At 33.7% G+C, this 23,763-nt stretch overlaps 3 protein-coding genes across 4 annotated transcripts; all 3 read right to left on the bottom strand.

Moving 5' to 3' along the window:
* Positions 1 to 102: 102 nt before the first annotated feature.
* Positions 103 to 2,783, bottom strand: LOC130656525 (uncharacterized). The gene is made up of 3 exons (XM_057459401.1): positions 2,002 to 2,783; positions 1,468 to 1,728; positions 103 to 760 (listed from the first exon to the last, which is right to left on the bottom strand). The coding sequence occupies exons 1-3, from the start codon at positions 2,090 to 2,092 to the stop codon at positions 570 to 572; spliced, it is 543 nt and encodes a 180-aa protein (XP_057315384.1). The 5' UTR covers positions 2,093 to 2,783; the 3' UTR covers positions 103 to 569.
* A 1,959-nt stretch (positions 2,784 to 4,742) lies between these two features.
* On the bottom strand, positions 4,743 to 22,639 carry LOC130656524 (COP9 signalosome complex subunit 3-like). 2 transcript variants are annotated; one of them, XM_057459398.1, is made up of 14 exons: positions 22,435 to 22,638; positions 19,209 to 19,321; positions 17,136 to 17,185; positions 16,308 to 16,400; positions 15,367 to 15,441; positions 14,139 to 14,243; positions 13,202 to 13,291; positions 8,827 to 8,877; positions 8,440 to 8,541; positions 8,023 to 8,094; positions 7,864 to 7,950; positions 6,840 to 6,953; positions 5,795 to 5,875; positions 4,743 to 4,977 (listed from the first exon to the last, which is right to left on the bottom strand). In XM_057459398.1, the coding sequence occupies exons 1-14, from the start codon at positions 22,605 to 22,607 to the stop codon at positions 4,918 to 4,920; spliced, it is 1,266 nt and encodes a 421-aa protein (XP_057315381.1). In that variant the 5' UTR covers positions 22,608 to 22,638; the 3' UTR covers positions 4,743 to 4,917. The 2 variants fall into 2 exon arrangements, with proteins under 2 accessions (XP_057315381.1, XP_057315383.1); XM_057459400.1 differs by lacking the exons at positions 4,743 to 4,977; positions 5,795 to 5,875; positions 6,840 to 6,953 and adding an exon at positions 7,219 to 7,470 and having other exon boundaries at positions 22,435 to 22,639.
* Positions 9,964 to 13,193, bottom strand: LOC130656523 (innexin inx3-like). Its single transcript, XM_057459397.1, has 2 exons — positions 11,480 to 13,193; positions 9,964 to 11,263 (listed from the first exon to the last, which is right to left on the bottom strand). Exons 1-2 carry the CDS (start codon positions 11,999 to 12,001, stop codon positions 10,514 to 10,516), a joined length of 1,272 nt encoding a protein of 423 aa, XP_057315380.1. The 5' UTR covers positions 12,002 to 13,193; the 3' UTR covers positions 9,964 to 10,513.
* Positions 22,640 to 23,763: the final 1,124 nt, after the last annotated feature.

Genomic DNA, 23,763 nt, shown 5'->3' with positions numbered 1-23,763 from the left:
TTGGCCAACAATAAATTGACATAATAAGTTCCAGAGGGGTGGATTGGGGGGAGAGAGGGAGGGGGAAATCATCAATAAAGAAGATAGAAAATACACCCGAGCTAGTAGTATAAGAATAATTTTTTTTTATATTTCATGTTTAAACACAAAAAACAATACAATATTATACAGCAAAAAAATCAGCTGGTGGCACAGCTGTAGAAGTTTGTTCGTAGACAGAACGATTCTTTCCAGAGCACAAGAAAAGAAAAAATAGCAAGTATAAACTTGCTGACATCATGCTGACATATACTAAAGCAGCTAAAAATATTTTAATACACACTAACACATGTAAACTCTGTTTGTTCTACTTCTAGTGCATACTCCATATTCGTTAAGTTTGACGGATTAGCTAGCGGTCCTGTTTCAGGACTCTTTATCTCATTCTAACGATCTTGAACGGCGGCAAGAAGCCCTGGGAAAGAGGCTTTAATATCTAGGCGTTGTTTTCTGGATTTATTGTGAAGCAAAATGCAGTATTTGTACCCACGTGACACAATGTGTTTTTATTTACATAATAAAGGAGTGATCTAAGACGCACGGCAGCAACAATAATTAGGACCGCAACCTCCAATTGTGCATGAGTAATGTCTATATATAGCCAGTCCTAATTTATGCGAATCGGTATAATCTTCATAATTATCAGCCAAAGATGGTTGACGTTTGTACACATGTAGTGATTCAGAGCATAACCACTGCAAGTTTTGCACTTCTTTTGGTCCTAAAAACAGAAGAAAGAGTAAAATTGTTTCCTTTCTGGACAGTTAAGAACAAAAGAAAACAAACGACACGACACGACACAATAAAGGCGTACGTTAGATAAATCGTGTTTTTGTTCGGCAAAACCTTACATCTATGTATTTACTTTTGTTTTTCGCGAAAGAAATTTTCGTGGTAGCAAAAAACAACACGGAATTTTGGGAATCAACTTTCGCGTTTAAGCGTTTGAAGAAATAATTCGGGAATAAACTTTCAAGGGTTTCATACATTTTGAGGGAGACACTTTCTGCAGCTGACGATATTTACAACAAAAATCGAAATTTGAAGCGAAAATAGACAATATTATTTATAAAGGTTTACCACGTCTGTTGTATTAAAAAAGATATAGATAGTAAGACATTATTCACACCCATCTTTATCATCAAAAAAGCCGAGAAAATCAAAAACCATCAAGGTCCTCTCAATATATCAATTGGAGTGACGATATTACGTCTAAATTAATGTGTATAAACATTCGCGTTATTTCGTCGTTACGGAAAAAACCTTGGCGTAAGTCGAAGCTAAATTACCGCGAAAGTTTCTTTGCGTAAAAAGTTTTCCCTTAGAGTAAACTTTTCTCATCCCAGATATCAAATAATTACTATATTATACGTGATCTGTGTTTCACAAGATTTTAACCTCATACGATCCTCACAAAGTATGACCCACCTTGTTTTTTTAATTTAGGATCTGAACATATATCTTTACAGGTAGACTTCTCTCCACATGTTCGTCTCACAGCGTACAGCAACCCAGGGCCTTCACCAGGAATTGACGCGCATATCGACATTGCAATCTCATCCAAGTAATTATAAAAGTATGATCTGAAACCACGTCTTGACCGTTTTAATTTGTCCTCGCTCACTTCAGCCGCCACAGATTTTTTGCTCATGAAGAGTTGTGATACTGGAAGATCGGCTTGATTAAGGCCTGTAAGAAAAAAGGATATATTAATGTCTTCTACTGTCTTCTTATGCGAAAGCATGTTATTTGGACATTTTCTGACCTTCTTCCAACGAACATGAGGCGGAATAAAATCAACTCAGTAAAAATGACTCTTAATTTTAAACGGCAATACTAAGCTATAAAGCCAAGTGTTTGTTGGCATTATATTAGCAGGAAAAATACCAGAATTTATATAACCGTCTTTGTAATAAGAACGTTCTGTATGGCTCACATTTTTTTAACAGAACGACTACCTACCGGCTTTATCATGTTCGTTTTCCATTTCCAGGGCATCCTCCGCGCATGCGACGCCTACTACAGCGAAATATACCACTATCCTCCAATCCATGATATACAAGCTTAAAAACGTACTTCAGTTTTAAAAATATTTTCCAATTCTTTTGCAAAATTATGCTGAAAAAATTACGCAGTATCTGATTAAATTTTCATACTTTGAATGCGCATGACCAGCTGCTTAGTTAAGCGCAACCATGCTTAACTTTGTGTACGCTGCAGTGCGCATTGTACATTTCAGTGGATTGAAAACATAAACACTTTCAAAATACCACCTGCGGAGGTGCTGTGCATTAAAGAACTTTTGCTGCTCTTCTACACATTTGTAAATAAGTAATTAACGCAACAATGAAGAATTTGACTTGTTATGACGGTGGAGAGCGAAATTGTTCAAAATGGTGTGTTTAACAGCGGTGGGCATTTGCTTATAATAACAAACATTTGAAATCGCTAAAAAATAATGAATGAAAGATAAGTAAGACATGAAGAAGACCTTTTTAAGAAGTTTTGAAATACTTTCAATAACAATTAGCTAAGAAAAAAACATTCGAATACAAAATTTAAAAAATTCAAATATGCAGTTTTAGTCATTGGAAAAAATAATGTAAAATACAGACCCATATAAGTAACTTCACTTTATTGTTTAGCAAGCTTTTAACAAATACTGTTATCACCTTTTTTTGGATCTTTCTAACAACTGAATAGTAAGTTTAGAAGGGTTTTTTAACACATTTCGAATCTGGTCTGTAAATTATAGCTTACTTCCATGGCAACCTATGACTTTGATATTTTGGTCCCACCAGACATATCAAGGAAAAGTGTGCCAAGCTTCGCGTATTTTAGCAGAAAGTGTACTATCAGTTTAAAATCAGTTTGCTGCTCTTCTACACATTTGTAAATAAGTAATTAACGCAACAATGAAGAATTTGACTTGTTATGACGGTGGAGAGCGAAATTGTTCAAAATGGTGTGTTTAACAGCGGTGGGCATTTGCTTATAATAACAAACATTTGAAATCGCTAAAAAATAATGAATGAAAGATAAGTAAGACATGAAGAAGACCTTTTTAAGAAGTTTTGAAATACTTTCAATAACAATTAGCTAAGAAAAAAACATTCGAATACAAAATTTAAAAAATTCAAATATGCAGTTTTAGTCATTGGAAAAAATAATGTAAAATACAGACCCATATAAGTAACTTCACTTTATTGTTTAGCAAGCTTTTAACAAATACTGTTATCACCTTTTTTTGGATCTTTCTAACAACTGAATAGTAAGTTTAGAAGGGTTTTTTAACACATTTCGAATCTGGTCTGTAAATTATAGCTTACTTCCATGGCAACCTATGACTTTGATATTTTGGTCCCACCAGACATATCAAGGAAAAGTGTGCCAAGCTTCGCGTATTTTAGCAGAAAGTGTACTATCAGTTTAAAATCCTGCTTCACTAGTTTATCATCCAATGTTGAAAAATAGCAAAATTGGTAAATTCGTCATAAGAAACTTTGCAGTCAATTTTTCGTAATTTTCGTTGTTAAATTCCGAAGTAGTTTTTGGATATAATTACCAAAAAGTGAGTATCATATTACAGTACTTTATACAGATGATCAGAGACGCAAATTTATTTTCTTTGATGCGAAGACGCTTTCCTTTTAAAAATGTTTCGACAGAAAATAAAATATAGCCTGACATTTCACCTACTACTACAATGATTTAAAACTTACACTTGTGGACAGTTTACTAATTGAGCGTGATCATCCCATTTTGAATGACACGGTAGTCTATGCTTTAAAATTATGTTGATAGTTCTATTGTTACACGATGTAAGCACAATCGCATAAATTAGAATTAGTGCTAACATGCCGACCTGGGTATTTGGAAAGCTTACCGAGGAAAGAATATATTTTGGATCTGTCTTAGATTTCTTGGGTTTTTTTTCTTTCTTAATATATTAAAAAACTGCTCTACCATAATAATTTACAAAAGGCAGGCATGAATATCTTCCTCCTACCTGTAGTAGAAAGGTTTAGAACTAAAACTGGAGTGGAACTAGATAAGGGTATAGTTCGCTGCAGTTTCTGCCGCAGTTTTTAAAATTAACGAAAAAATATAAGAAGCTCCATAACAATGGTGTACCACAGGTAGTTATTTTTGAAATTTTACTTGTATCGCAATTGTGATTTTTAACTTTTAGTTAAAAATAAACTTTGTAATCAACAACAAAAAACACACTTTATTTTAGAGACCGTTTACACCAACCTCGTTTCCAGAGCATTTTGCCTTGTTGATAAGTTGATGGCGGCCACTCCGTAATAACGGCTCAGGGGCCACAAGACTCTGGGGACGAGGTTGCGTTTACACCAAAGTGTACTCATATTGGACGGAGTCAAATTAGGTCAACGGTGTATTTTTAGGACTATGTGAGTTTTTATCGCCTAAGGTAAAGTTCACTTCAGTCAAATTGACCCAAGTGTAATTTCAACTGGTGCGGTTTTTGATCAGCACACATGCTTAAAAGTAACAAACACAAAAAAATGCGCCCTTTTACAGGACCATCACAAAAATAAAGTACCAAGGTTTCGTTGCGGTGTGGAATATTACTTTGCCTGACTTTAACTACAGTTTCACGTACACAGCGTCTTACATTCAAGAAATCACGGCAGTCACATGTTGTAAGAATTGAAGATAAAGAAAACGAAAAAGCATGCCACCTATATTCATTTTCTTAACCCAATAAAGATTTAGTTGCTCGTTAAACTTATAATTCGTGATACAACATTGCATGTAGTATATTTTTAAACTTCCTTCGCTATTTGACAATATTCCCAATCTCCCTCCATACACAAGCCAGAAAATGCTAATCGCTGGATAGATGCATCGTCATGAGCCCATTATTTCATCCGCCTTTCCAGGATCGTCCATATGCACCATGTTCATCACCTATACCAAAAAAAGGTCTTAAATCGGGTTTTTGATAGGTCAAATAAAACGTTAGGGACAAATATTTTTAAAATTTTAACATAAAAATTGAATGATGTTTAGATATTTCAAAACAATAATCTTTTAACTTACACAAGTTAAAGGATTATTGTGTTTTTAAAGCCTCTAAAATTATAATTCAATTACATTTACATCCCGGAACTGGGAAACCGGATTACTCAAACTTTCCTTATCTTCAACCATTTTGTTGGGTCCCTTGAACTTTCGTTAATACTTTCTTATAAAAAACTCCGCGTAACTCGAACCTCGGATAATTTAAACTTTCATTAAATCAGTCCATTTTTCGTCCCTCTCGAGAATAATCTCTTAAGGTAAGTCGAACTTTTTACTCGACGAAAGGAATTCAAAGACTAGGTAAATGTCATATTTTTTATTGTTTTTATTAACTTCTGATGTAATATAGATAGACAATGTTGTCTGTCAAGGAAAATTCAATTTACAAGGGACTTGCATGACTTTTTCATCGCAAAGAAATGCTGCCTCACTCCTTGCAAATATCGCTTTAACTCGAACTATAATCACATTTTAGACTAAATTTGATTTAACGGGAGCTTACGTTTGAACTAAATCATTTGTTAAGTCAAACTGTTTTCCTCGGTTCCTTAAAAATTCGAGTTACCGGGGGTCAACTGTATAAAAAAATAACTTGCACAATAATGTTAAAAAATCTCGGTCTACATTGTAAGAAATCCGCCACGAAGAAAAAATGTTACTATCTCCTAGACTCGAATCGGTTTACGGACACAAAACAACATACCCTTTGGATGTACTGCGGTTTCTCTTGAAATTCTTGGTCCATTTTCTGCAAACGGGCATTTAACTGGATGCATTTTTTCATCTAAAGAAAACAAATCGGCGTTAACAATTTTTTTAAAAAAAATTGGGAGAGAAACATTTTTATTTTTTTACGTTTTTGAGATGTAAAAATGTAACGTTTTTTATATTAGTAAACACATCTTCATTAGGGAATTAGAGAGGAAACGACGAATGCTTACGACTTGAGTAAATATATTACGTCATAAAGATCAAGGAGCCCATATTTCCAAAATAGTAAAAAGAAAAAATAGGTAAAAATAACAGTAATGTATCAATAAAACACCCAGAAAGAAAAAACGTGTCCTTCATTAGCTATCATAGACAAATGCACCATACGCAATTTGAAAATTACTAGTCGTTAGCCCGTGGAAAAATCCACGGGTTCGCCCGTCCTTTTTATACCGCATTGCGTGCGTCTCGCTACTTGCGCAGCTAAGCTACTATTTTGCGTGACAGACAGACAGACAGACGGACGGACGGACGTATACGGGCATTATAATATAGATAATAGCAACCTCACACGCTCTTTATTTATAATAATACCAAAATTCCAGAATAATAACCAGGCTGGTTATTATTCTTATTTTTCTTTTGTGTTTTAAACAATAGATCTATTGTTTTTAACCTAAAATACCAGCCTGATATTCTTATAAAGCATATTTTTATAAAAGAAAAAGTTCGTAGTTAACTTGGACAATATAAGAAGAAAATGCAAACACGTGCAAAAACTAATCTTGACACTGCTACTAACGAAAATGGTGATGTCCTTTGTGAAGTAAATGGAAATGGTGAAGAATCTTCTTCCACTAGTAGGAAAGTGGCTGCCTTAGAGAGAAAATCGCTATGAAAAAACTTAGTAAACTAGAAAATGACTCGAGAAAATTGTTTGGCAAACAACAAACAACTTTCTCGTGTCTTATATTGTCCAAGTTTGTCCAAGATTATGTATGAATTTTAGTTTTTTCTGGAACAATCTTCTAAATTACCTCTTGGTCAATTTTTGCCAGCATTTCAGGTGTGTTGTATCGTTCTGGATTGTTGTGGAACGAAACCATACCGGCTGGTTGATCGATCGTCGCATGGATTGTACCATCTTCGATCTGTTTATAAAAAAATAATAAGTACACATCGCCTTCAAAGTTATCAAATTTGAATGAATTTACCCCCCAGCTGCTCACATTTTGGCGATACAAACTAACAACAACAAAAATGTCGTGTTCTTGGCAGCACTTCAACTTTTATTTATGGCAAAGTGCACTATGTAAATTCTTTTGCGTAAATTTATTTTCACGCATTATGGACAGTAAGAGTAATGTGTTGAAATTAAACACATCACAAGAAAAGAATCAATTGTTAGCTAATTATTAAACATTTCTACAAATTTAGCGAATTAATTTCTCCAATAGTATCTATTGCCATATTTAGTGAAGACTGAATGTCGAGAAAATAACAAAAATTAGCCAGAATTCCTTGGTCGAAACATATATTTTACTTATAAAATTCAGTAAACTTAATTAATATCTGAAAGAATTGTTCCGTGAACGTTGCAGTGGGCATCAATCATGTCACATTCAGTTATTTAGCTGTCTACACCGTTTTATGAAGCTGTTGTTTTTTCTATAAATTAGAAAAATGGTTATATTATTCCCTGATAATTTTACCGACTGCAGAGATCATTGTTAATTCTCTGATTTTACCGACTGTACGGATCATTGGTAATTCTCTGATTTTACCGACTGCAGAGATCACTGGTAATTCTCTGATTTTACCGACTGTACGGATCATTGGTAATTCTCTGATTTTACCGACTGCAGAGATCACTGGTAATTCCCTGATTTTACTGACTGGAAAGATTACTGGTAATTCCTTAATTTTACTGACCGTACTGAACTATTTGAGCCCTGTTAAACAGAATGCGCTGCCAATACAACAATACCGTATATATTCTACTGTTATTTTTCTTGATGAAAATGAACACTTTTCATCGCTTTTGAGGTTTAAGATACTGACCATTTGTAACAAGTATTCTTCTGCTTCTCTCGCATTAGATAGTTTGACACGTGTTGCCATATCAACCAACGATAACGTTAAAAAAGTCTAGGAAGATACAAGATTGACTCAATTAAAAACAATAACAAACGAACAAGCAAGCAAACAAGTAAACAATACCTTTGTTAGTTTTTGTATGCGTTTTTTGGTTAAAGAAGACATGACTTGTTTAACCAGTCCAACATTGATGTCCTAAACACATGAAAGAATTCTTTAATTATTAGAAACAACGTTTAACCGTCACCAAGGCCGATTTCCTTTCTTTTTTTACCTGTAAACAACAAAAAGGAAGCTGGTAAATTTAAACGTGTAAAACGTAAAGTTACATGTTTCTGAAAATCAAGAAAACGAGTTTCTAGCACGCCACGTTTATTCAACATTTATGCCACATCGACTTTTGACGTTGAAAAGACGTTTAAAAATGACCAAAAAAAAACAACATTCAACATTAAATGAACGTTGACGTTCCGACTAGAGCCTCGCGGTGCTCACAAGGACAGCAGCACAACAAACATCCGTGAGTTACAAAAAACTAACCCTTTGAAATACAGCTTGGTGCTTATTAGCCACCATTCTTAGTTGATCTTGATCAATTGAACTGTAAGCTTCCGATAGCTCCACATACGGTGAACTCAATGGCTACAAAAATAAACACCATACGGTAAACATAATTTCATTTTAGATAAGAAAATATAGATGAAAACCATAAAACTCTGATGCTATTTTAATAGCACCCATTTTTCTGCCTAAATAATATTGAAAATTTATGTAAAGCTGTAAGCGAAGTAATTTGAATTTTTACGACAGTTTTCTTGGGGTTCAAAGTTAAAGAAACTTTTTTTTCTCCATATAGTCTTTTTTCTATTTTCTCTACATTCTGTTCTTCTTAACAAAAATCATGGCTACAATAAAATCATGAATTACCTTTATATATCTTGACACAACTGCTGAAGTGTATTTTGGTAGAGGAAGAATCTATCATGATAAAAAACATTGAATTTGTTGAACTGACATCGAAAAATGTTATTGACGGAATGTAATAATGTTGGTTTTTTTCATAGAAAGAGTTCAAATATGGCAATACGCACTCCTCGAATGGAAATTGTGGTCGTGTGAACAAAAAAGCACGTCATACAGTCATACATACGTCACGAAGATTGTTCCATTCCATAAGGCACAAAATGATGACATAAATTTGTTCAAATACATTATATTTCTAGTAATTTCTTAACCCTATCATGATGTTCGAAGCATAAACTGTCCGCCAGTGTCAAATCCCGAATTGCTGCTGAAAATTTGACACGGTTGTAGAAATGTCTTAATACAAATACATCCAAGGTAAAATATCAAGTGATGACGTCATGAAGATCAGGTAGACTGGATACAAAATATTCTTTTCACATTTCGCATTTAAAGTAATTTTAAGAACACCAAAAAATGACGTCACATCTGCAAGAAAATCTCTTATTTTAAGGGAAAGGGGAAAAGACTCGTTTTCCCAGAAATATTAAACTTATGTTGTTAAACTTAGTACACATGTACATAAATATGGCGTTTTAAAATAATCGAGGTAAGGATAACAACCCAATGATGTCATTGAGGTCAGAAATGACGTCATTTTGCTAAACCCATGTTTCTTTGAAATCTAGTCTGTATCTTATCCCTAGTAAAAAATATATGGCGGATGTAATGAATATTTATATAATACACTAAATGTCTATACAAACGTTTTGATCACAAACTCCAACCAAAATTAGAAAAACTCACAAAATGCCTGAAAAATGTTACGCTCAGCCAAAGCGGCAGCTGGTAATGTATCCCCTAAGAATCCCTCCCTTGCACCCCCTCCTGCCCCTCGCCCTTAACAGGATTAGCACGAACATAATTAAAAAGCGTGGAGTAGTTGAGAGTCAGCCGTTTCATAAATTTAATTCTTCTCTTAAAAAAAAGATTAAATAAGAAAACAATATTAAAATACTATAACAGATTACATGTCAAATTAAGAACATGAATGTCACATGGAAATACCAACTTTGAGAGCAAAACAAGAAAACCAAAAACTTCGGCAATCCAAGTTTTTTATTATTATTTCAACACTAGCAAACTTCTAAACACATCGCCAGGTGAAAAGTAAAGGTTCGTTAATTTAGGACTTGGGATCAAAATACCCCTACATCTGAGATATCACGGTCGAATAATGATATCTCTTCGTTATCTGAAATGTTTAAAGACAATTCAGTAACCTCTCATCAGATGACACGTTGTATTGACTCGCTTAAAAACATCATGAGTCGAAAGTATATGCATTTTTATCATCTGAAGCTGTTTTTTCATTTCATTGAAAAAATTATTCGTCAGAGTTAACTTGTGGAATCTGCGCATGTGCAATAGAATCTCCAGAAATCTTACTCTTGCAACCTAATTGTAGAGAGGACAACACCAAATTTTCTTTGACATGCCCAGCGATTGATGGGCCCCTAATTTGAACCAATTGCAATTTATTAAGACCCACCCCTATCATAGATTTGAATACAATTAATAACCACCCCCTCCCTACAATTAAGTTACCCAAAGCAAGAGCAGTACAAAACAGCCTAAACAGCATAGCATGTCATATGTTACTTTCTATAGAATGCATTCTAAACATTAAAGGTGTGGGGTGATTCGATGGAGCACTGGCCAGTACCAGTCTGTCCGCCTCCACTCCGTCGGCATCATCAAGCATCTTCTCTCTGTCCACGACTTTGGTTACTTTGCTTTGATAAAGTAGTCGCAGCACATCCCCGTACAATGCAAGGTCCTTTCTACGTATGAATTCCAAATACTCACACTCCCGTAACGTTAGATACTTATACACGTATCTAGCCGTTTTGCTGTTCTTACAAAAACAAGCTATCGTAAGCACATGGCCACCGATGTTTAATAAAATACCAAGACATGAAGCAGTTATGGAAATAATTAGGACAAACCATAAAACCAGAAAGACGTATTGATACAGAATGTTCGATGATATTTCACATATCATTTTTACTCGGTTTTTATAAGCCTTAACAGTGTCCAGTCGCGCTTCGTGTATATCGCACATACCAAACGTGGGTAACATGGCGTTTCCAGGCGTTGGGGCTGTACGACGATCGAAATCCATACTCAGGGAGGTGTTATCTCGAGCCCAACGTATCCATTGAACGCCATAGTTGAAATAATGATGGTTCAAGAATAAATCTAGCAAGACGAAACTTCCAATGTTGACCACGACGTAGAGACATTTGATGAGGAGGTTGACAAAGATGCGGAGCCTCATCTTTGCTACCGAGTTGATCTCGTGATTAAAGTAATTCTTCAAAACCACGTTAGCATCTACCTGAAACACAAAGCTGAATAAAAAATCGGCCGATTTTAAAAAAGTTGGAAAATATAATGAACTAGTCGTCAACCCGTGAAAAAATCCACGCCCGTCCTTTATATATCGCATTTCGTGTTTCCGTAATAGACAGACAAACAGACACAGACGACAGATACTATTATAGAGATATATCGATTGGATAACATCAGGTTGGCAATTAAACAAAAAGCTTACCGTTGTGTTCTTCAAGTTCAACCTCAAGCTGATCATATCCGTGTTGGCAACGCGAAACAGTAGATACGGGATGTAGAACACTAGTGACAAACTCGACACAAAGAACGGCATCCACTGATACTGTGTGAAGAAGTGCTTCTGCATTGGCACGCAAGCTGCCCGCATATACGTCATCGTGGATTCTGTTGAACACAAACTACCAGTAGTGTTCCAAACGCCGTCATCTTTCAGATCTTTTGGAATGCCGTAGTAACCGGAAGATCTCATGTGCTTTGCCATGTCAGGGTAGACGTAAAAGCCTTTAATCCAGCAAGAGCTGTGGATGAAGTCATCTGACAGTGTAGTGTCTTGCGGCGGCATGCAAGCAACAGTGTCGTGGAACCAATCGATGCCCATCACAACACTGGCGACGATAAACATTTTCGCGACAGCTATTCTCGAGACCTGGTCAGTGTAGCTATCATGACGAGTTTTAATTTTTATAGCTAACAACGATTTGATATTACTTGCTAAAAACGACATTCCTGATATGAAATATCAAATCTCGATCATTTTTACTTTAAAATAAGAAAAACGCGAACTGATAGAATTATGTGTGGGTTCGTTGAAGGGAATTGAATTAAATATTTATTTTCTCACACAGCACAAATCAGCTTCAACTGATTCATCCACTGTCCTTTCATGCGATTCGAAACAAATAAATTATTTAACACTATTGCAGAAGAGAGAATGCCTACATCTTCTATTTATACATCGCAAATAAATAATTGAGCACCCAAAGATTGAGCACACAATGCTAAGTATAACCGTACCAACCTAATAAGTGCGCAGCGTTGAAATAAAAAATTTAAAATTGCAAAAAGTTACAGGGTGGACAGTCAATTTTCATATTCAATTTTTTATGGTGAAAATGTAAATTTTTTTAATCGACTGGTAGCCTCATGGTAGAGCGTCCGCTTCCAGCGCGGGAGGTCTTGGGTTCAAACCCCGGCCGAGTCATGCCAGAGGCTATAAAAGTGTGAATATATCCTTTTTGGAGCTTTAAATGCCGTAGGACCCCCTTCACAGGACCCTCGTTGATAGCAGTGCCAATAGGAGTTATCAGGGGTAAATAATTTCAATAATAATAATAATAATAATAATAATAATAATAATAATAATAATTTGAACTTTGCTCCATGTAAAATTGCTTATTAGAAAAATAAAATTCTAAAGACCATGTTTAATTTCCACTCAGATAGTTGACAGCTAAGCTTTACACAATTACAACAACCTTCTTTTAACCTTCAAGTGCGCTTAAACATTTTGCAATAATTGGCATCTTTTAGACTTAAGCTATTTACACCCATGTAAAGTCGTCATTATATGAGACTATTTTTGGTTTAGCTTTCCTGTACTAAACCTGTGAGAAAATGAAAATTGGATGTGAATAGTCAGTCGACGATTCTAGATAGACCGATGACACTGTATTTAAAATTCATCTAAAGAGAGAATTTAAACCATCAATCTTATAACTACAACCACAAGTCAGATATATTATCACAACACCACCACAACCTATGTTTTGTGAAATGCGCCATTTATATGGCAAGTTACACGTGATTAATAATACTTCTAAGCCGGGGGGCAATGTTTGTATTTAGAAGTGCAGCCGAGGCGTGATATCATAACAGACACGTTACAACACGACCCCCACCCCCCTAAAAAGCAACAAAAGCATACCTTTCCATGTAGAAATAAGGACACGAGTAAATATTTTTTGTAAGCTTCAAGCATGATGTGGCTAACAACCATCGCGGGGGTAGTGACAGTCTAAATATAAAAACAGAAATATTACTTTAAAAACATCTTAGCTCTGTTAGTTAAATTGATTAGAACAATTTAAGCTTGCCCCTGATTCTAATATCTATTTCATCCTGCTAAAGAATAAATTAATCTCATCTTTCCATAAGCAAGCAAATCTAAGGCATTTAAATCTTTTCTTTGAACGATGAAAAACACAAAGAAAAGAGATCTGAGGTGATTTTTAAAAAGAAAAGTTTCTAAAAATTAAAACTAGCTAAATCTAAAGTTCAGACAACAAATAACAGGGTAGCAACAAAAATGTTTTCAAGGAAAAGAGGATTTTAAAGGAGATTTTGCACTGAATTTAGAGGATATTTTTCGCAAAATTGAAAATAAAATTGAAGAAAAAAAGGATTTTAGAGGATCAACTTTTTTTTGTTAATTTCTGATTTTTCAAGTGTTTTACGAAGGTATCAGGATAACTGATTAAAAACAATTAAAATAAAGCTTTTGATGAGGGACGTATGGCTAACATGAAGGATAGAACTTAACAGATCACTATAACAAATGTAAAATCTCTGTAACACAATAGTGAAACTATCAAACTATTACCAGCGTGTACCTGAAATAAAATAGAGGAGTTAAAGAGGAGATTTGGTCACATTTTCAACTTTTTAGAAGACAATAGAGGACTTTAGAAGAGTTTTTTTTAAAACTTTGGAGGATTTTAGAAGAGCCGTGGTCACACTGTCCTCAGTGTGACCACGGCTCTTGCACAGTAAATAAATATTCAAATAAAAAAATGCAAATACCCAGGGATTTATAAATTCTAAATTCAACTTATAAAAACAAACAATATAAAAATATAACTTACAGTTTGGAAGAAGAAAAGTGCTTTGTGGTATTCTTTTAGCGCCAAATAAATCATTCCCCCGTAATAGTAGTAGAGAAGAAATGTCTTTGCATCGAAATGATCGAACTATGGTGAGAAATTTAGCATATCATTCTTGACTCGATTACTAACCAAGGAACCTCAAAAGAGGGTACCACGAGTCCTGGCACATTTAACTCTCGTTTTAGAATGGGCGGATTATTCTTAGTGCAATAATTTAATAGGTTCCTACGTTTCCCCGTACAAAAAGTTTTTTATTAGTCAACTAATTTTTAGTATTGTAATACTTCAAAACTGTTTTTTGGTTTCCTTTTCACAATTTGCGAGCTCCAGCTTTTAAAGTTACTTAAAGTTTACTCACAAAACTTCCTTTACAGCCTACAAATACAATAAAAAATATAAAAAATTTCGGATAAGGGAGCATTTTCTACTTTAACGGAAAAAAGTGTTTACAGAATAAACTTTCGTGGTTTTCGAAATTTTTGGTTTAGTCCCGCAAAAAGTAAGGTCAATTGTGAACCGCAAAAGTTCTTTTACGCAAAAAAAATTAATTTCGTAGAATCGCAAAAGCTAAATCGCGAAAGTTTTTTTCGCAAAAACCTTCGCAAAAATGCTTTTTCAGAAACTCAAAAAGATATATAAACTAGCCTTCATTAGAAAATTGAACAAAATTTGTCACCTCGGATTTATTTTCTAATCAGGGATTAAAATAATGGCCGCCTGTATGGATTCTAAGCACTCTTCTACTAGGCCACTAGAGAGAGAAGGCTTGGTCCCAAGGAAGGGACCGAGTTAAACGTTAGTCGAATTTAATTTCCAAAATGAGATTATAGTTCCCAAGATGAGATTATAGTCCGAGTTAAAGCGATTTTTTCAAAAAATTGGGGAAACAGTTACCGGGAAAAGGTGCAGTCTCGGTGATGAAAAAGGCATGTAAGTCTCCTGTAAATTAAATTTTCCTTGACAGACAACATTATGTATCAATATTACATCAGGAGTTAAAAAAAAAATTAAAATCTGACATTTATCTAGTCTCTTCCTTTTCTCAAGTAAAAAGTTTGAGTTATCCAAAGAAATTAGCGTCAGGGGGGGGGGGACGAAAAAAGGGTCGAGTTAACGAATGTTCGAGTTATCCAAGTTTCGAGTTACCGGGAGATAACTGCATAACAAATTATTTAAAAAAATTCTATTCTAAACAAACGAACTGTACCTCGTTGTTGACATCAGTTACATCGATATTCAGAAATTTGACAGCAGGCTTCAGACATTTTGATGCGAGGCATAACTATTAAGGTTCAAAAATAATAAAAATACAACTCAGAAATAGGAAGGTTTTAAAGACAGACTATGGACAATACTGGAATATAATTGGCTAATAATTATGTCATTTATATTTAGAAATTATTGACTTTTTAAAGTCTATATTTGGTAGTGAAGTATCATTTCTGCTAATCTTCGGATTTTTAAGTTTTATATTATGAATTATTTCTACAAGTGTTCTACTGCATTAAAAGATTTGGAGTCACACACTGATTTGAGTCTTGATTTCTCATGTCACTTAATAGACCAATGATGTTTGATTTCTTGAGCAGAAAAGAGAAGCCATAAACTATCACCAGTATAAACTGCATTGTTTATATATACATTGTTTATCTTCACATCATTAAAGAAACATATCATATTTTGCAAGAGACAATAAAAACTATAAAAAAGGCTTTTAACATCAGTCAGAATTACCATTAAAAGACACAAGTTTTTTTATAAACGTCTATAGAATCAGTTGCTCCGAATTATCTCACAAGTATAGAAACAAACAACAGATTATAAATCATGTGAAACTGCCTCCTGGAAGATCAAAACAAATGTACGAACAATGTAAGATGTGAATCGATGTTGATGATAGGTACCTTATCTCTTACAAAATAGCAGCAAGCCATCAATCTGTCAAGAGAAGACCACAAAATACAAAGAAATGATAGCTGTCAGTAACATAGTTCAGTGCAAAAACACTGATAAAGTGTCCCCTAAATGCAACTTAAAATATCATTGTTTTGTCAAAAAGAAAAGTCTGTTATTATCGGTATAGGCAGTAAGAAATAGACAAGAAAAATACATTTACTTAACCTGTGATAACAACAACAAATTTTATACCTGAAACAGATCAGCATGTATAGAAATGAGCTCAGATGGGTGATTTTGTGCTTTTAATATTGCTTCTGACATTAGTAGAATACCCCTGAAAGTCTAAGAGGGATAAATACACGCTATGAAACAACAAAATTGACATAATATGAACCACCAAGGCATTTCAAATATTGCCAATAATATATGATTTTAAAACTGTTAATTTTATAACTGTCATTCTGCAGTACAATATTCAATGTTTTGATATGACTGGCAAAAAGTTTCCTTTTAAAAAGCAGGCTTGATATTAAAATATTTGGACGCAACACATCCTCATCACATGTCACAACTTAAAGCTAGCACACTATTCCTTATATACAAAGCATCACTGTTGTAGAATTAATTTTCAAGGTTTCCCCCAAAAAACTTAATTCTTTAAAAACTCTTGAAAAAGCAGTAAACTTTAAAAATAAATTCAGCAAAATTTCTAATTTCTATGCAAGTTTATCTGTTTATTTTTATTTTATCTGATGCAATTAATAAAACCTTTAAATTTAGAATTGTATTGTTCTTGTATTTTTTCTGTGTTCCCTACCCTTTTTAAAAGACAAAAAAACCGCCTTCGTAATAAAAACAGCCATGCAAAATGTAACTCTGCAAATTGGGACAGGTGAAAGAAATTGTCAAAATAAATACTATAAAATCCACTTTACCATTTAAAATGTATTACTTATGTGAGAGCAGACACATGCATCAAGACATTCTTTTTTTAGATGTAATATTAATAAATAAAACTTTTAATAATAAGAAATAACACAATGTTTTCAACAGCACTCTTAAACCTGTTAATTTTACCTTTTTTTGCTCAATCAGACAATTTGTAAGGAAGTGGCAGACATAGCAAACTAAAAACAGAAGAAAAAAACAAATTACAATTTTTCTGGGTTGGTGTGCAGGTGGGCTAATGGCAGGTGGAAAAAATAAATTCAAGTTTTCATTTTACCCTTTGCGTAAGTCAGTTGGCTTGATTAGGTTTATAAAGGGTTTGGCTGTGTTTGAGGTAAAAAAAATGGCTTGTTGGGTAGATTTGGTAATGAATCAGTTCAGGAATATAAATCCACATGAAAAATATGAGTCTACATTGTGTACCTATAAAGGATCATCCCCTCCATCTTTCTCAGCTTGTCTACGCCCCCAACACTTTAAGCCAGCACTTTAAAATAGATATGTTTTAGTAATACAATAATAACTGATAACCCCGGGCTGAACCGCAAAATATCAGCTGAGGTCTATATGCCGACCGAGCTTGCGAGGTCGGTGCAATGACCGAGGGCGATATTTTCGGTACAGCACGGGGTAATTGGTTATTATTGTATTTTTTAACCGTCTAAGTTAGATAAAAATAAAAAAAAGGAATTTTAGTTTAGTGTTCTTATAATATAATTCACTAGCACTACTTTTGTTAACACTCGAGGTCAAAATTCGAAACAGTCCTGTCTAAAAACAAAAATTATATTTAGAATTCGAAAATTCCTAAAGAATAAAACTTTGTAAACAAAACATTACCATGTTCTACACGTACAGAATAATGTGTAAAGTTGAATGCGGAGCTAAAATATAGTTACGGCGAATATTGAAGTAATTTTTTTAACTAGCTAGGTAGCCCAGAAAAACATGGGCTTCAACGAGCTTTATATTGACTTGGTAACCACAAAGCTAAAGGAACGAGTCTGAAAATGAGAGAAGAAGTATTTGTTATGATTTAGTCGCCCTCTATTTAGTATTTTTAATAAAACTGGATATCAGCATCGTTTTTTATGGACAATGTAGCTAGTTAACTAGCCATGTTGAAGAAGCATCCAGACAAAATTTTGTTGAATCTGGTTATTTTAACTGTTAAACTTGACCTTGTTGTTGTTTCTATCCTTCGAAAATGTTTTTATCGATAAATGCATTGTAGGAGTTAGATAAATAATCATTTCCAATGCTTCTTAAGATTTGTTATTCGTGTTTGTTTACATTTTAAGCTACCATTTTTCTTGACGACGGGCAATACCGCAAAATATCGACCCGTTGTCAAGGGCGCTAAGCCAATCAGAATGCCTAAAAACAAGTATTGCCCGCTTGAAAAATCCAGACTGTTAACAATTTAAAATAATAAATAGCATTAAGTATTAGAAAAAAGCGAACTGGGAGTTTGTCTTTTTTGTTATCCTAAATATTTAATTCCCTTTTTAAATGAAATAAAAAAAATTACATATCAACACATAATATTTCCTTCACGTAATTAATTAACTTCTTCAACCATAAAATGATTTGTTCTTCAAATATTGGACATATATGCTTCAATAAGGAGGGGATGGTAAAAGCTTGGTGTTCATCAAGCATGCTCAGGCTGCCAATCTATAATCACGTTAATTTATTTGCTATTGTGTTAGTATTAAATTTATTTTTACAAAGCAAAAATTTCACATTTTATTTATATTTTCCACTTTTTCGCAAATTATTTAATTATTTTCGCAAAAACTACATTTAACTATTCAAGGTAACATTCCCAAAAATTAATATCCTTGGAAAAAAACAAGAAATGTCAGTCAGCCCAATTTCATTAAAACAATTACAAGGCGTTTAGCCTTGTACTTGTACTTGTTTTGTTTTATTCAAAATTGGCTTCTTTTAAAACTATTTAACAACATTTTTACATCGATTGCAAATATTAATACCTGCCTTTTTAACAAAAATCATCCATGAAAATTAAAATCCATGTAAAAATCAGTACCATTGCTATGAGTTTGATAAAACAACATGTTTACAACACTGTATAGTCAATACCATTAATTAATTAATTAATTAATTAATTAATTAATTAATTAATATTTTCTTTTATCCAGTAAAAGCATGTTGAAAGATAAACCTAGAAGAACTTACATTTATCAACACCCTGCTGCAGTTGATTCTTGCAACCAACTTCAATTAATTTTTGTATCTGATTGAACAGCAATTCAAAGTCACCACAATTTGGCAGTGATACTTTATACAATCTAAACATTGAGATAAGGAATTTTTAAGGCAATGGAAGAAGTTCAATATGAATTCCTAGTGTTCTTTAACAAGGCAAACACAATGTACTTAGATCTATCAAATTTTCAACCTCAAAGCCCTCCCCCACCCTCTCTTTACTAGTGTTGTACAGTTTTCAGACAATTCAAAAATTTGTGAAAAGCCTGAGGATAAAAGTAAATTATCTATAGGGTTGTACTTCATTTTACTTTCAAAGGGTCCCAAGATAGAGCTTCAAAAGTTGTTTAACAAGTCCCTATATTTTTTTTAAAAATGTTTATGTTTTGCTTTTTGACATCTTTGTGCCTCTAAAATATGCTGCTATGTCAAGTTTTAGTAACAACAAATGTTGACATATATCAAGATGGTGTAACTTTTGCTCTAAGCCTTTCTGTTTGCAATTAAATTTTGTTGGAATAACCTTGTTTAGAATACAAATTTAATTGCAAATATTTACCCTACTCTCTCACGCTCCTTCACCCCTTTCTTACATATTTAATTTTTACTGTTACAACCCCTCAGACAACCCCATTTTTGCTACATAATCAAAATGCAGAAAGTCATTATAAGTGAACTTGTTTACTGCATTAAAAAAGAAATATACACCACTGTCTACTGTTAAAATTGCAACTAGTTTATATTTGCAATCTCACACAGGAGCTGGGAGACTCACTAAATTGGATTTCCATCGTCTTTTTAAATGAAAATTAAGCAACAGTGGAGAATAAGGTATTTAAAAGTGGGGTAAATGGCGGTTAGCTTTAAAAACTTAAGAGACTACAACCTTTGACAATAGTTCAATTGCATTATTTTTTAAAGCCTTATGGCGATCTACATATGCTTTTTTATAAACTTAATGAAAATTCTTAAGAAAATGCTTAATAAACTTTATTTCTTAGGTTCAAAGAATATTTCTTATTTTAAAAAATGATTATTTTACAATATCTTCTTTTACAAAATAATTTTTTTATTGAGATACTAATAAAATTAATTTGCACATTCCTATTGTGGAGAAGAAAAGATGGGAATTTCTCATACAAATCTTTTAAGTAAACGCAACTTTTAAAAGTACCTTGGGATCTCTAAAAATATCATTAATATCGGATATTTAATATTCAATTTTCTAAACTGTTTATTAAACACTTGCAAAAAACATCTCATCCTATAAAATCTTTACAGTACAGTGAGTGAAATAATTTTATCTATTTCTATCAAGGACTTGTTTTTACATAATTAAAGGAGACATAAAAATGTAAAACTTGAAATTATAGAAGGTCAAAGTGCGTACTTATACTAATGAAGCCCTCACCCCATTTGTATCCCCTTGCTTGCCTTAAATCTCATTCCTTCCCCTAAGTAATTTATAGATACCCCTAATGTAATTTACATTTAAATATTGCTTGTCCCACAAGCAGTTTAATTAACAACCTCACTTACAATTTGTTCATAGGTTAATATTCCAGCTATGTCAAAACACAGCAGCCCCCGTGTAGTGTACTGGGAAAAAGGATCTTTGTTACTATTTTTACCTCTGTAAAATTTAATTTTGTAATACCGCAGACACAGAATTCTTCATTTAAACATGGAAACAATCAATTGTAGTCTTGAAGAATATTTAAATAATTAGAATAAGCAAAACGAAAAAAAAAGATTTATAACAAGTATGGGCGCTTTTTACTGTAATGAAAATACAATAAATGCATTTTTTTGCTGTTGTAAAGTGTATACTCCATAAAATTGGTTGCAAATATGGCAGCAATTTTTACATGCCATTTACTTAATGGAATTATGTGCAGTCATGTTATTCAAGAACTTCATAGTGTAAAATCTTCAACATCCTCAGCAAAGACCAGATAGAATCAACTCACATCCCCTCACAAATTTAAATTGATCTTCAAAAAAGAGTCCAACAAATCTGTGCATACCCAGTTTCAAAGGACATCACTTTCAATAGAAATTTAAATAGGATTACATGGATGCTTTGAGTATCTCCTCCTCTTTATACTTTCATGATCTGCCATTATGTTTTAGTCAAAATTATATGCAGGACTTTTAAAATCAAGGCTTGAAGTCTTGCTGTTATATTATAAACGGTTATTGAACACTTACTAGGAAGGCATATCTAGCCCATGTAATTCTTTTCGATAGACAAAGTACTGTTGACATAAACTTCTTTTTTCCTGACTTAGTAAGGTTCCAGTAGGGTTCTCAGATCAAAAGTAGGTGCTTTACTACAACCAAAAAGTTTTTATTTTCATTTTTAATATTGATGCTGAATCAGGCTAAATTTTGAGTTTTTTTGAATGTCTAAGGCGGATGTCACAAATATTTGGTGTAATCCGACCGGTCGACCCTAACTTTTAATCGAAATTTTTGATATACTGAGTCGGAAAAACTAAAATGACAAAAAAATATATCATACTCTTGTTATCTCCCCACAGCGATTACCGGCAATTATTGTGCTTCCCTTTAATAGGTCAAAAAGGGTCAGAGAACGGCACGTGGAAACTCTATTTAAACGAGGTGCCAAAGTTATCATTAAATATTGGCAATTTAATTGCGCATGTGAATGGCTGGCTGGTTAGATACAATTTTTTAAATTTTTGAGTTATCATTCGCCGACTGACCAGCCGACTCTATTTTTGGTGCTCAAATGATTCAAACACCAAATATTTGTGACGTCCGCCTAACTCGCCCCAAAAGCTTCTATAATTTTTGAAGAACCACTTAAACATTCCCTCACCCCCTTCACAGAAAAATTATATGAAGCGTGCCATGAGAAAGTTGTTTAGCTAGGCCACCATCAGAAATATGTTATATTCGCGTACTGAAGACCCTGCAAAAATGATTTGAAAAAAGATTTTTAGAGTCGTTTGGAGAACACGAACATAACAATTTTTTATGGTAGCCCTATGTGGCTGGTTCGTTAAACAGACCGGTAGAGGATGTACATTTATGACAGCAAGATTAACCATTGGAAACACTTGATGGGTTTTCCTAATAATATTACACATGAAATATCCACATAAAAATTCAAATTTTATTTTCATCTTTTTGGGGGTAAAAAGGAGCAATGCCAATGGTAAAAACTTACATTAGACCCAGATATCCGAGTGTTTGCTCGGCAGGATTAAGAGCCGATAATGCAGAGTCGATCTTTGAAGCATTCTTTGCTATTAAGGAAGCAGATTCGTTGATATAAACCTTTAATTCGGTCCAATTTTTATCTTGAGAAAAAACTTTGACTGCCGCTACAAAGTCTTCCATTTTTATTTGGCTGGTTACGATGTACGGGCAAAGGTGCGGGAAAGTTGTATTTCTCAGAAAAACAGATTGCCAAATTTGTTACCAGTCCTTTTTCGAACGCGACATCGAAGACCGTTGTTCCCACAGCAAAGAAGAGCTTCCCTCCTGGTAACAGGAGTGGGACAAAAATAAAGATTTTAATAAACAGACACGCTGGTTTTTTTTGTAAATAAGGAGCATCTTATACGCAGCACGAGGGTCAACTATCAGAAGTATATACGACATACACGACAAACGTGGTCCAACGCAACACACTATATTCAGGCTCAGGGGGCCAAGAGACCCTGGGGACACAGTAGCCTAACCGAGATAAGCAAACCCCATCCTCGTCCCCAGAACTCTTTGAGATTAAAACCTTGAATTTAGTTTTTCCAAATTAGGTATATCTATGTTCTACTCACGTGTTCTGATATAAATATATCTGATAAGAAATAAAAAACTTTTGATTATTTTTAATTTTTATTTCTTGCACATTACCCACCGAGAGAAATTAGGTTAGAGCGTCATTTAGAAATTCTACTGACATTATTCACTCCATTTTAGTTTGTTTCATTGGTGCAAACGTGAGTAATTTAATCGGAGAAACCTTTGCGCGCAAATTTAGTGATTTTTGGTCTTTTTTCGCAAAAATTTTGTCTCGCAAAACTTTCAAAAATGATTATTCGCGAAAATTTAATACAGAATTTTTAAATCGTAGATTCCCGAAAGTATATCTATTAATTCTGATTTAAAATGGTTTTACCTTCGAATCAGATATATCTTGAAACAATCTTGTTATTACAAAGCGAAGGCAAAACAACCTGGGAACGAGGCTGCTCTCCAAACTTATATAATTAGAAAAATAAGTCGACGATTCAAGCGTATCAATCTTAAAAATAAAGTCTCTGAAAAGTATTTTTTGCCTATTTTTTATCCTCAACAAGATAAGGTCACTTCACCTGTATAAAAAACACAAGGAAAAACTGTTTCTTTATATTTACTTTTTTTGATGCGATAGAGGATAAACAAGACTTTTCAGCGACCAACACCCTCCGCCCCCAAGGGGCTTTTGCCATTTTGACCGTCAAGTAAGTACTACTAGCAGCTTTGACAGAGGCAAAAAACCATAGGGACGAGG

The sequence above is a fragment of the Hydractinia symbiolongicarpus genome, chromosome 9 (genome assembly GCF_029227915.1).
Source record: "Hydractinia symbiolongicarpus strain clone_291-10 chromosome 9, HSymV2.1, whole genome shotgun sequence".
Lineage (NCBI taxonomy): Eukaryota > Metazoa > Cnidaria > Hydrozoa > Anthoathecata > Hydractiniidae > Hydractinia > Hydractinia symbiolongicarpus.
This window is presented reverse-complemented; position numbering and strand designations above follow the sequence as displayed.